We start from the raw sequence: 12,880 nt of genomic DNA, 5'->3' as shown, positions 1-12,880 counted from the left end.
AAGTCCCCAATTCTCCATTGCCCATTATCCATTATACCTCACTCAAATTTCAGATCTCATCACTCTACTTCTCTCATTAATTCTTTATATTTTCTTTCTCAATTGCCTAGCATCCTTAAATAAAATTTGTTCGGGGATTTCTCAATTCTCCATCGTTATGCGCCGCTGCCTTTGCCGACTTCACCACTAATATCATTGTCTTCGTCCTCACATTAGGTGCAACAAGGTTTATAAAACTTTTTATTTTAGTAATTATGTAGTTTAGTTCTAACTATGAGATTGTTTTAGTTTTCCTCATTGTAATATTTTACATAATAATGAAATATATGACAACTTCTCTCTTGTTCTTGCCCTTCTCTCTTTAAAATCAGAGTACTTTGATTTTATTTTTTTTTTCACTATCAAATTAAGTTTTAATTTTGTTTTTTATTTGATTTGGAGGAGTGTAATTAATTTTACATGATCTCGTTTCCCCTCAATTTTTCATATGAATTCTTCCCTAAATTATTGTAGAATTTTTTTAGAGATTTTTTTTTTTACATGAAAAGGAAACCGCCACTTGAGTGGGCGGTTTTCCCCCAATTGAAAATCGCAAATTCAACTGGCGGTTTTGTGTTAAACCATTAAAAAAAAATAGGTTTAATTCTTAAATGGTGACGTGGACAGTAAATTGGGAAATTATAAAAGTTTAGCTGTATTTATGGAATTGGAAGTAATTGGAGCATTATTCAAGGAAATGACTCACTTTTAAGTTACAACATCACACAAGTTTTTTTTTTAACATCACACAAGTTTTGAAATTATAAACAAATACTATAATGAAAAATTGAAAATAAGGTAATATCTATTTATACTAGAAAATTTCTGTCTCTAATAACTTAAGGTACTGTTGACGAGGTTGTTCGAGTTACCCAACTTGAATAACGAATTTCATATTTCAAATGGCATTGTTGTAAATTGGATTTCTGAGCAATTATTTTAAAAATATTTAAATGTTTTTACAAGTTGACTCATTTGTCAACCTCTGTTTCCTTCCATCTTCTTTAACCTTCCTTTTTCCATTCTCGACTTGGGTGCTAAAAAAATATTTAGTTGAAGGTTTAGGAGCCATTTTGACCCTTTCTCATGGGTCCAAATTGAACTCAAATTTGGCAAAAATTAACGTAAAATCCCTAGTTTGTAAATTCTAATCTTAAATGCAGAAATCCGAATTCATAAAACAAGGACTTTACGTTATTTTTTTTGCCAAATTCGAGCTCAGTTTGTTCCCTTAAACCAACGATGATAGTTATTGGTAGGATAACAAAATATAACTATTGATACATAAGTGTAGTTTAAGGTTACAATGTGTAACTTTTAAAGGATGGGGCACAATTTTAGTCAATAATTGAAGGTTATAGTGTATAATTTCCCTACTTAAGCAAAGGTAAATAAGAAATTAAGAAGACCTCAATAAAACAAGCAAATTCAAGTTTATCAATAGGAGAAACATGTGATGTTTATCAAAGGGTATATTGGATTATTTACTCGTGAATAGTAGGGACAATTTTGCCATTTTATACGTTTGGTTAGACAAATTCAGCTAACGACGTTAGCCTTGTCGTTAGTCATATTTTACAATTGCCGAGCATAACTCATCTTGTTCACTAGCATCTGCATCTTCATCTCCTTCCCCAAAAATAAAAACTTCAAACCCTCCCTGTTCTGCATCTTCATCTTCTTTTCCAAACTAAAAAAAATTTCAAACCCTCATGAGCAGCTTCAATGAAAGAAGAAAGAGGACGGAAAATTCTACCCTAAAGGATTCACCATTCCTTTTATTTCTCCCTTTTATCTTAGGGTTTTCTTTTAATTCGCGGCGAAGCCGCCGTAAATACAGTGGTAGAAATGGTAGCTCCTAAGTAACTTTAATGGAGGAAAGTATGGTGATAAAATTGGTTGTCCATTCTCAATGCTAAAATTCAACACCGTCTTCCGACCTTCCTCCATTGTTGAAGGGGAAGCTGAGTCTTTTTTTCTCTCTCTTCTGTTTGTAGTGAGAAGATAGTAATGGTGCTTCGTTTTGTGGAGCTAGCTAGTGAGAGAAGAAATAATATAAATACAAATTTCACGAAAACCGAGACAACTTATTTAGGGCCTGTTCTGATTGATTGAACTAAACTAAATATTTTATGAGAGAAGAAAATTAAGATAAGAAATGAAATGAAATGAATTGAAGTAAACTGAACTGAACTAATTGAAACTGAACTGAACTAAAAATAAGCGGAAGAGAACAGAGCCTCACTACTTTGTCCTTTGATAAACATTTGAAGTTTATCAATTTGATAAACTTGGACTTCCTCCAATAAAACCATGGTGTAAAGAGATCCTTTGGAAAAGAGTAGAAAAGCCATCACAAATTCACAACCATGACAGACACAAGGCACTCAACTTATCGTGGCATCCCTCTATTGGATAACTCCTCCGTCAAATCTATCCCCTTTATACAACAGTCCGTTACCCTAACCTTAGCGCACCAAACGTGCAACTCTTGGTTCCAACAAATATATACCCCACGATATAAAAATTAAAATTTTAATCGTAATACAAAATTAAAAATTTAATTAATTTCAAAAAAAAAATAATAAAAAAAAAAATTCTCTTGCCAAAAAAAAAAAAAAAAAAACAGTCTCCATATTATACAGCTCTTGTTCTCTCTCTATCTATCTGCGTCTTTCTCTCTCATCAAAGCCCTAGATTCTCTCTCCATTTCTCTCTCCTCTTTTCTTCCACTCTCAGCTGTTGTTACTACTTCACTCACAAGACTACAATTATGGTATTATTTTCTTTCTTTTTTTTTTTTTTTTTTTTTTTTTTTTTTTTTTTTTCTGATTTATGATTGTTTTTGAAATCTAGGGTTTGTTATTTTGATTTTGATTATTTTTGGAATTATGCTTCTTTATTTTTCATCTTTCGTTGTTCGATCTGGAATATGGTGACAGATTTGTTTTGAATTATTGGATTTTATTTTGTTGATGTTCGCGTTTTTATTACGCAGATTTTTCACGAGTAATTATGATAATTTTCTGATCTGAAAGTTTTTTGTTTTTTGAATTTGGAAATTGATAGCTTCTTATGAACTGGGGAATCAAGGGAATTGTGTTTATTTTTGTGTTATGGTTACTACAATTATTTATGAATTTATTTGGTGTAAGATGGTTTTGGATTGAGTACAGCATAACCTAGGATCTGTGATTTAGTTGAGTAAATCGTGTTGATTGGAAATGGGTAGCTTGAGCTGCTGAAATTCGGAGGATTGTCTTAAATATGCCTGACTGAATGAATTTACTAGTATAAAAAATTATAAAAATTTGATGTGGTGAATTTAACAAACTTAATGAGTTTCGCGATAATAAGCGTGTAGATTAATGATTTTTAGCCTGATGTGATGATTTTGGACTTGTGGTCTATGTTACATGGACTCGGGTACCTATGTCCGACTCGGTTATTTTGTGAAAAAAAATCCATGGTATTGAAACAAAAAGTGAAGTGTCCAAGTGTCATACCCATGTCCAAGTGTCGAGGGTCTGACATTGGTACTTGAGGTGAAATGAAGAGTCCATGTAACATAGCTTGTGGTAGGATGAATGTTTGGATGTCTTGAAAATAACTCACATGAATGATGAGAAAATTTGGTACATAGAATTAGCAGATGCTTATTTTGTGGAGTTTTCGTCATCTGGAGGAAGCGAGGAACCTATGATTAGAATGTTGCTGATGGTCGAGTGTAACCAAGGAAAGACTATTCAATTTTCCCTTGTGTTGTAAAGGTCTTTGTTTAAGGATTGTGCAATTGTTGGTTTGATTATGCTTTGATGGGCTGGAATGACTGAAGTTGTTTCCGTTGGTGAAGAGTTTGGTTGCTGATGACCTCCCGAGTTTTGTGCTGTCTGGGTTTCTGTTACAATGGTTGATGGGGCTGTTACCTTATCACTTTGCTTTAATGGGCTGAGTGTCATAGTGAGTTGGGGTACTGAACTACTGATGCCACCTCTTATGGTTTTTGGATTTCTTTTGATTCCTTGCATGTGTAACACTTTGGGTTTATAGGCGAGACTCCATATCTGGTGGGTAAAGAATGAGCTTTTACTTTGTGCTGTCTCCCCTTCTCATTTGTTCTTGTTATCAAAATATTCTGAGAAATCAGTTTGCCATGTATTGAGTGCTGACATTGGTTGTTAACAGTGAGGAGCTCACTTGCAGAATTTCTTATGTATTTAGATATTTTCGGGTTCTCAATGTGAGCAGAGTAAGTTTATAATAATCCTGAATTTAATTTGAAGATTTCCAGGATTGTATTGGTGACAAATTGAGTGAAAGTATGGGCAGAGATTTTTAGTTTACTAGAAAGGTATAGCTACAGTCAAGTAATAACCTAAACTATTACACAATATGCTTGGTGATGGAGGAGTTTGTATTATGCTTATGCTTGTCTATGATACGAATATGGAATATTGATATTAATTGCTCCTTTGATTGCCTTATTTAAAAAAAAAATTATCAAAGTTCTTTGAAAGCATTCAAATTAGTTTTGCATCGATTTTCTTTCATATGGTTGGAGCATAGTTCACTTAATTATTATATTGATCCCCAACCAGCAGCAATGCTTTCAATTTCTCAGTGTTTTCATCTTGGATACTCCTTTGCTTTCTTTCTTTGAGCAACTCCATTTTATGTCAATTGTAACTTTTGGGGTTATAAAACTGCTGTAAATAGATGTCAGTATGTCACAAGTCAAGCTGGAAGGAAAATGAGGCTTGTGGAATGACTTTTCTATGAAACGTTTGATCTTCCTTATTGTCATCGAGATTTGGTGCTATTACTGCCTAAACTGTCCTCATAATTCTGACTTTTTTTTGTTGACATATTGGTTTATCTTGTCATATGGTCATGAATCTCGTGATGTATAATTGTATTGACACTATGTATAGGCCAATGCTGCATCAGGAATGGCAGTTGATGACCAGTGCAAGCTCAAATTTTTAGAGTTGAAGTCGAAAAGGACTTACCGCTTCATAATTTTTAAGATTGAAGAAAAGCAAAAGCAGGTGATTGTGGAAAAGGTTGGTGAGCCTAATCAAAGCTACGAAGATTTCACTGCAAGCATTCCTGCTGATGAGTGCAGATATGCAGTCTATGATTTTGATTTTGTGACTGCAGAGAATTGCCAAAAGAGCAGGATCTTTTTCATTGCATGGTAATTTCTTATCAGCCATAATAAAACACCCAGTAAAGTTGTTTTTCTGTGATTGACTGTATTAACCCTCCTTATTACTCCTTTGCTTGGAAAGGTCCCCTGACAATGCTAAGGTGAGAAGCAAGATGATTTATGCAAGCTCAAAGGACAGGTTCAAGAGAGAGTTAGATGGTATTCAAGTTGAACTGCAAGCAACCGATCCTTCTGAGATGGATTTGGATGTTATTAAAAGCCGTGCTGCATAATGCACTCCATGTTTCAGCTGCTTTCATTGAGTGTTATCCATACAGTCCACTTTACCTATGTTTAAATGTTAATACCTTTTAAGGGGCAATAGAACTTGCTTACATATAATATTTGATGGTTGTTGCAGTGTAATACTGATGTCTTTTTTCTTATGCTTCAGTAATTTCGGAAAATACATTGATGATTGTGTTATTTGTGGGATTTCACTAGTGAGCCTAGCTTTGATATGTATGCTTTGGCTATCTGTTTTGTGTATTCCTTTCTGGGGTGAACTGTGAACATATCCTCTGATTTGAAATGGAGGACCACTTTTCTGTATCACTAATCTTGAAATCTTTTGGCTATTGCTGATTTATGGTGTCCTTGTTCTTCTTTGTCTATTGTTTTGTTTCTTATTCACCGCTCTTTATTTGTGATTTTTGTTGCTTTCTTCATAGTGTTCCCTCAAATTGTAATAGTTTGTTGTGTGGTTGTAAATGATTACTTGTTCCCCGACTACCTTCTGTGAGTTTTGCTGGTTGAGTTAGGGCACTCTGATCCTGCTTGGTCAATCTCTCATGGTCAACCTCCAATTGGCCCTATTTATGACGACTTCTAAATTACCTTAATGTTCGTATTTCTAGTGAAATAAAATGTTGTATTTCTATCATTTTGATACGGAGTAGATCCTGGGATAGAGTAAGGTATGTAATGACGTGTCTCGGCATCTACCGAAAAAAAGATCAGTAACCAGTGAGCTGCGGGAGGGCTTTCTGCTACTAAGTACTAATGTTAGCGAATTACAATCTTTGATATTTATGCTTCAAAATGATAGATATATTTGGCTATGTTTCACTTAATGCCAATAACCTATTATGATTTTTGTCACTCGATCAATTGATAATATGTATGATCCATCCATGCCCCAAATAGAAAGATTTACTCACACCCTAAAATTGGTTTATCTGTCGATGCTTATTTGAGTTAATTCACATGGGTTATGTAATTATTACACAAACTTCCTCCATATTTTTTTAGTAAATTCTTTCTATTTTTTTCCTATCACATGGGTCCTTTTATGAATTTTTTTCCTCTCTTATCTTTAAAAATTGTCTAAGAATCCGCAATAAATGGTGAAAAAAAAAAAACAGAGGAAATATTTTGAATTAACACAAAGGATATATGAAGTATGAGACCTTGTATACCCTAAACAAAGTTATAGCTTTTGCAGGTATTAGCTCAATTGGGCAATCCTTTAATTATAATATTAAAATACTTATAGTATATTTGAATCATTTTAATTAATCAACACTTAATAGAGAGTATTGTATAAAAACCAAAAAAAAAAAAAAAAAAAAAACGAGGAAAAATGAAAAATAATGTATACAAACTATGTGATATAATTGTATGTGTATAAATGTACTATCTATGATGATGAATTAATTAAATTCATATGTAGATCTTTTGAAGGTCCTTGATGCAGTCTGATGATCAACTACCCAACTTTCTCTTGTAATACTCTTCATAGTTGATACTGGAACCAAGCATAGTCCTTTACTTTGCAGGTCACTTTGCCTCTCTGCATCACCCTGTCTCGCGAAAAAAAACAGGATCAGATTCTTTAGTGTTAGCACCACCTATGCTCGGGTTTAGTTGTCACTTATCACATTACTAGCGGAAACACATTATCAACGTGACTGTTAATTATAAGGGTGCTTAATTCATCAAAGAACAATCTAATTCAGAAAATTTATTTTAGTGCAGGGTGTACCTGAAACTGTGCTTGAAGTGCTGACCTAAGCTCAAAATATGAGATGCTTAGCCTCTGAAATAACAAATTCATAAACTATTTATACATCACTTGTTAAATTCTTAAATTTAAACTATTAGTTTCTTTTTATTTGTTTCATGAATAATTAAAGAATACCCGAATTTCTTGATGAATTATTTTGATATAGATACAAGCCTCTTGAAGAACTGAAGCAGTATCCGTCTGCATTTTTTAAGGTATAATTAGTATCAATGCAATTTTATTGTAATACATCGTATCACTTTAAATTTAGTAAATAATACGACGTAAATATTAATGAATGGTTTTATGTATTGTAGGCCTTATGAAGTACGGAGTAAACTTTTTTTTTTGACTGACCTTTCCATAAGGAGATACAAGTTCTTGAAGAGCAGAAATTTTCTCGCTTAACTTTTGGCTTCTCTTAACTGGTGCCTGCATCTTTAGTATACATTGATAAACCAAGTTATGTTATTTCATTAATTGCGAATTTGCAAAACACACATATAAGTGATATGTTACATTGTTCATATTTTCATAATATAAAGTCTCCTGAGATCCATCAACTCAAACTCGAGTACTAGATTTTGTTAGTAGTTTGTCGTATACAAATACAATTTTATACCAGATTACCAGTATATACACTAGGAAAAGGAAGGAATTTACGTCTATAATCACCTTGTATTTTCTTGTATCGACAAATTGTTCAATCACCTTCCTTTTCTTATTAGCCCTCGATGCTTCAAGGCTTGCCTTGTTACCGAGAACACTATTTCTTTGTGCAAGTTTAGCCCCGGTAACACTTTTTCTAACATCTTTTATCGTCTAAAATAGAGATATTAACAAAGTGTCAAGTTATTGTTGAAATTCTTAAGCATAAAGTTATTTAACATCATAAAAAGGGTAAAAAAAGAGATAGAAATGCATACTGGTTTGTAAGGTTGATTCAAAAGAATGTCATTCTTAATAGAGTCATCACAAGGTAAGTTCCAACGATAATCCAACAAATGAGGAGTTGCAAGGCTGAGATTTTCTATTGGCGTAGGCATCAACGATGAATATGCAACTGAAAATTCGAGTACACGAAGCAAGTACAATGAGTAATAGTTGATATACCTCCTCGAAATAGACCAAACTCCGGGAACTTAAGGATAAAATTGTAATTTTACTGGAAAAAGCCCTCCATCCCTTTTATTTGTGACATAATAAGTGGCTCGTGGACTCGCGGTGTCATAATTTGTATACATATACACCACCAGGACCAAAAAGAATGTAATTTTTAAAATTAAGACCGCATATTTTATGCCTTGTTGTGGAGATGGCTAATTCTTTCAGTAAAACCCGTGCACATTGGTGAATTGAGTGGTAAAATGTGCTCCCCAAAACACTTAATCAGTGTCAAAACTTAGGTAAGATTGATGACATTTAAAAATAAAGATGACTTACCTCACCTTGAATATAAGTAGAAATTTATGTTTTGTACGTAAAGAATAAACTACATTTGACAAATAATAATTAAGCATACACTAATTACAGAATCTATGTATAATTAGAAATTAGAAAAGAAATTACTGAACCTGGTGAAATGTACGAGAATTGAGAGGGAACATCCATGCTTCCATAATTAATTTGCTGCATGTAATCATTCTCAATTCCAGCTCCAATATAACCATTATTATTGCTGCATGAGTATATAGAATTATTTGTTAATAATCAATACTCTGTATTTTTTTATTTTATTTTTTGATAATGTCAAATGTGATTCAATATGTAAATGTAGAAACATACATGTTACTGCCCATCATCATAGAGAACTCTGAGTTTGAAGATTGAAATCCATCAATCGATTCGCCTAGGAAAACATATGTTAAAATGTTCACATACATAAAAAAACATGATCAAGTACACTTAAAAGTTCAAAAAATATAGATGCATTGTACCAAGGTTGTGGTTTTGTAAGAACTTCATCGCGTTACACACAAACCTTGAAGCTGTTAAGCAACACAAGAAAATGTGGATGATCATACAATTATGAGAAAAATTATTATCCATATACATAGAATAACTCGAAATTAGCTTAATGTTACTTACGTCGAAAAATGTAATATGAGATGATGAAGAATGGCTAGTCAGCTGAAAACTTCATTGATAAAGAGGAGCTTAATTTTTAAGCCTGTTTTATGCGAAGTTTAATTAGTGAATGCAAATGTAAGTATATAGGGAGGCATAATTTTGACTCTTGTGTGGCAAAAGGGTATCTTTGAGTAAAGCAACATCTAATTTCCTTACTAAGAGAGTTGTATTATTATAGGTTAATTAATGCGTGAAAACAACTTGAAACGTCTAATTTTCTATATTTAGTTTTTCAATTAGAGAGTAGTTGGGGTTGCTCTTGGCTAATTTCATGTTACTTTTACTTGATTAGGATTTATTTTTCACATTTTGACTTAAATTTAGAAGATTAAATTGTGAAAATTTGGTTTATTTTATGTAAATTAGTTCTTTTGTTGGGAAATTTATATGAATGATTCCAAGTTTAATCAATATAGTATTTCAAATTAATCCTTGTTTTGAGTTTTTAATGAAAGGGTAACTTTTTTCCCCCAATATTTATATTCTCTATTATCTAAAATACACAATTATGTAATAATAGCCCCAAAAAGACCCAACAAACACTACTAAAAAAATTCTTTGAATGGTCCCCTTTGAGGTCATTCTTGAACAATCAAAGGTGGAGGTAATATTATTAGATGGGTAAGGCTTGAAATTGTTATTCATATTCATTTACGTTCTTTGATATATATAGTTCTATACTTCTAGTAGTAGTAATTTATCAAGTTGTTTACGCGTTTATTTAATTGGATTGGAACTATCTCAATTCAACACGTTAAAATATATATGAGTCAAATTTAGTCTAATTTTGAGAGTTAAGTAGCTCACGAGCAGGTTTGCTTATATATGCATGTGATCATTAAGTGTAGCAATTTGCGAATTACAAGTGTGTGCTTAAAAAAAAAAAAAAAAAAAAACATACTTGTTCAATTGAAACACATTTACTATGTCTTACAAATTTCATGTAAAAATACAATAGATGCATTATAAGGAAATTTAAATAATTGGACCTAACGTTTCCTTCCCCTAGCCTATTAATCAAAACAAGATGCATTACATCTAATCTTTTAATATGAGTTTGAATCACAAGGTTAATGTCATTAAGCAATGCTCAATTCAAAGAATCATCATCCTTTGCAATTAAGCTCACAACAAACAAGAATTAAATCCCCCCTATTTTTTTTTTTGTTCGCTCAAAATAATCCCAACTTTGGATTATTTTTAAATAATCCGAACTTTAGGGTTCATTCACTTTTATCGGTCTTTAGGACGGGTAACTTGTTAAAGTGGGTTTTTTTTTTTCTTTTTGATTTAAGTAATTTAAGTAACACGTGTCACACGTAATAGGTTGAAAAAATAATTTTTTTAAAAAAAAAAAAAACAAAATACCACATTCAATTCCCACGCAACATGACTGGCTACCACTACCATTCCGGCAGCTCCCCTCCCTAAGGCACAACCCAGTACCCCCGCCCCCACCCCCACCCCCACCCCATCGGTGCCCGAAACACTCCCCCAACCCCCCGATCCGGCGCCGGCAATAGTAGCAAAACAGCACTTGTTGTGGTTTCGTTACTACGGGTCTCGAGAGCACGGTGCACCGTTTGGGTATTCAAATTGGAGTACAATTCGAAGTTGTTGCTTCGATTGGAGGCCGGAATTGTTGTATTTAATTGCCAAATTGATATAATTGATGGTAAATTGGAGCAATTTGGTGCGGATAGGTGCTGTTGTTGTGCGAAGTTATGATGGTTGGCACTTCTTGTGGTGGTGACTTGGGCGCGCAATTGCTGTGTTGCTGGGCTGCCGGTGGTTTTGGGCGGCTGTAGGTTGATGTGGGGCTGTTGTTGGTGAGTTTCGGGAGCAGGGGAAGCGAGCAAAGGCTGCAAGCCTGCAAGTAGTGGGTTGATTTGGGTCGGAGATGACGGCTGGGGGTTTATACGGTGGGGGAATTGGTTTATTTTTAGATTTCAGGGTGTTTAGTGGTAGTGGTTTAGGCAGAAGGGAGTCGCCGGCGTGGGTAGGGGGATTAGGGTGCGGCAGGGTTGGCGGGATGAAGACAGGGTCGTTGGTGGTGTCGTGGTGGTGGGTTGGGCGGCTGGGATTGGTGCTGATTTTTTTTTATTATTTTTATTTATTTTTTAGTTTTTTATGAATTTTTTTTATTTTGCTATGAATCACGTGGTGACACGTGTCACCTAAACCTGTCATAACAAGTTAAGTGACCGATTGAGACTATTTTGAACGAATGACCCATATAGTTCGGATTATTTAAAAATATAATCCAAAATTGGGATTATTTTGAGCGACGGGTGAAAGTTGAGATTATTTTTATAATTTTTTTTTTTTTAATTTAACAGAAATTTTCTGTTTAAATATTTTTAAAAAAACAATGTTAAGACAGCGCTTTAATCGCCAATAATTATGGGTAGTCACTTTAAATTTATTAAATAAGTGTAGGTGGTGGATACTGGATACACACTTGTATAGTTGTATATGTTCTCTCAACTTTTTTTTTAAAAAAATTATTTAAAACTAAGTGGGAAAAAAAGACATTATGAGTCTAGGAGACCCTCCTCATGAGTGAAACTCCTAATGCAAACTCTCTTCATGAGTGAAAATCTTAAAGCATTGGAAACTAAAGTAGGCAACAAACTAGAGTTGTACTCCGTAGCAAAATACTATGTCCAAACTATCACCAAGTAAATGACCAACAATTATTTACTCAACTTTTCTAATTGCCTCACGATAGTTGTGTTGAATACTCTAGTTTTCAAAATTGTTGAGAAGAGAATGTGGGCAACAATATGATCAATCCATTGTTAATTACCATAATGTCATCACCATCTGAATGTTTTTTTACGTCTTCTTCAATCTCAAGAAGGATGCCCTTGTCAAGCAGATTCAGCTATGAAACCTAATTTGGTCAGTGTTTATATTTTGAGCCAGAGAAAGTTGAGTTTGGAAGAAATGGTGGGTGGTATCTCCCAAGCGATAATGATGGTGTTTGTTGATGAAGAAGGTAGGATGGGTCGAACTGGAACCATAAGAATGTTCAATAATCAATAATAGATTTTATAGTCCTTTTCTAAGCTAAAGAGGATAGAAGCTAATACACCTAAGTCTAAATTTACTCAATTTGGCCAATTATAAATTTAAAGACAAGTCATTTTCATCATTCCATCATACACATTATCTCAGCATTTCTTACTAGGCTAGGCTAGGGTCATTGTCCATCAAAAGCTAAGAAAAACCAAAAGCATGTTGATAAAATTTGTCTCCACTTATAATACCATGATACAAGTTGATCAAGTTCCACATAATGAGATATGGATGCATAACATTACTAACACACAGACACATTACACCCTGAGAATCTGAAATAGACGGACTATATTTAAATGAAGATATCTTTTAGGACAGAGTTTCACTCCCATTCCTAGAAGGAACTGAGAATCTGAAAAAGACAGATTCGATTTAAATGAAGATATCTTTCACGACAGTTTCACTCCCATTCC

General features: G+C 33.5%; 1 protein-coding gene across 1 annotated transcript; it reads left to right on the top strand.

The window, feature by feature from the left end:
- Positions 1-2,639: 2,639 nt before the first annotated feature.
- Positions 2,640-5,713, top strand: LOC145641877 (actin-depolymerizing factor 4-like). Its single transcript, XM_081692894.1, has 3 exons — positions 2,640-2,815; positions 4,971-5,236; positions 5,331-5,713. The coding sequence occupies exons 1-3, from the start codon at positions 2,813-2,815 to the stop codon at positions 5,479-5,481; spliced, it is 420 nt and encodes a 139-aa protein (XP_081549020.1). The 5' UTR covers positions 2,640-2,812; the 3' UTR covers positions 5,482-5,713.
- Positions 5,714-12,880: the final 7,167 nt, after the last annotated feature.

The sequence above is a fragment of the Chenopodium album genome, chromosome 8, assembly GCF_948465745.1.
Source record: "Chenopodium album chromosome 8, dcCheAlbu1.1, whole genome shotgun sequence".
Lineage (NCBI taxonomy): Eukaryota > Viridiplantae > Streptophyta > Magnoliopsida > Caryophyllales > Amaranthaceae > Chenopodium > Chenopodium album.
This window is presented reverse-complemented; position numbering and strand designations above follow the sequence as displayed.

What these genes read in the sequence shown, in the direction of transcription:
- LOC145641877 (XM_081692894.1), top strand. An exon ending in AGGATCTTTTTCATTGCATG is followed by an intron (nt 5,237 to 5,330) that starts GTAATTTCTTAT and finishes TTGCTTGGAAAG; the next exon opens with GTCCCCTGACAATGCTAAGG.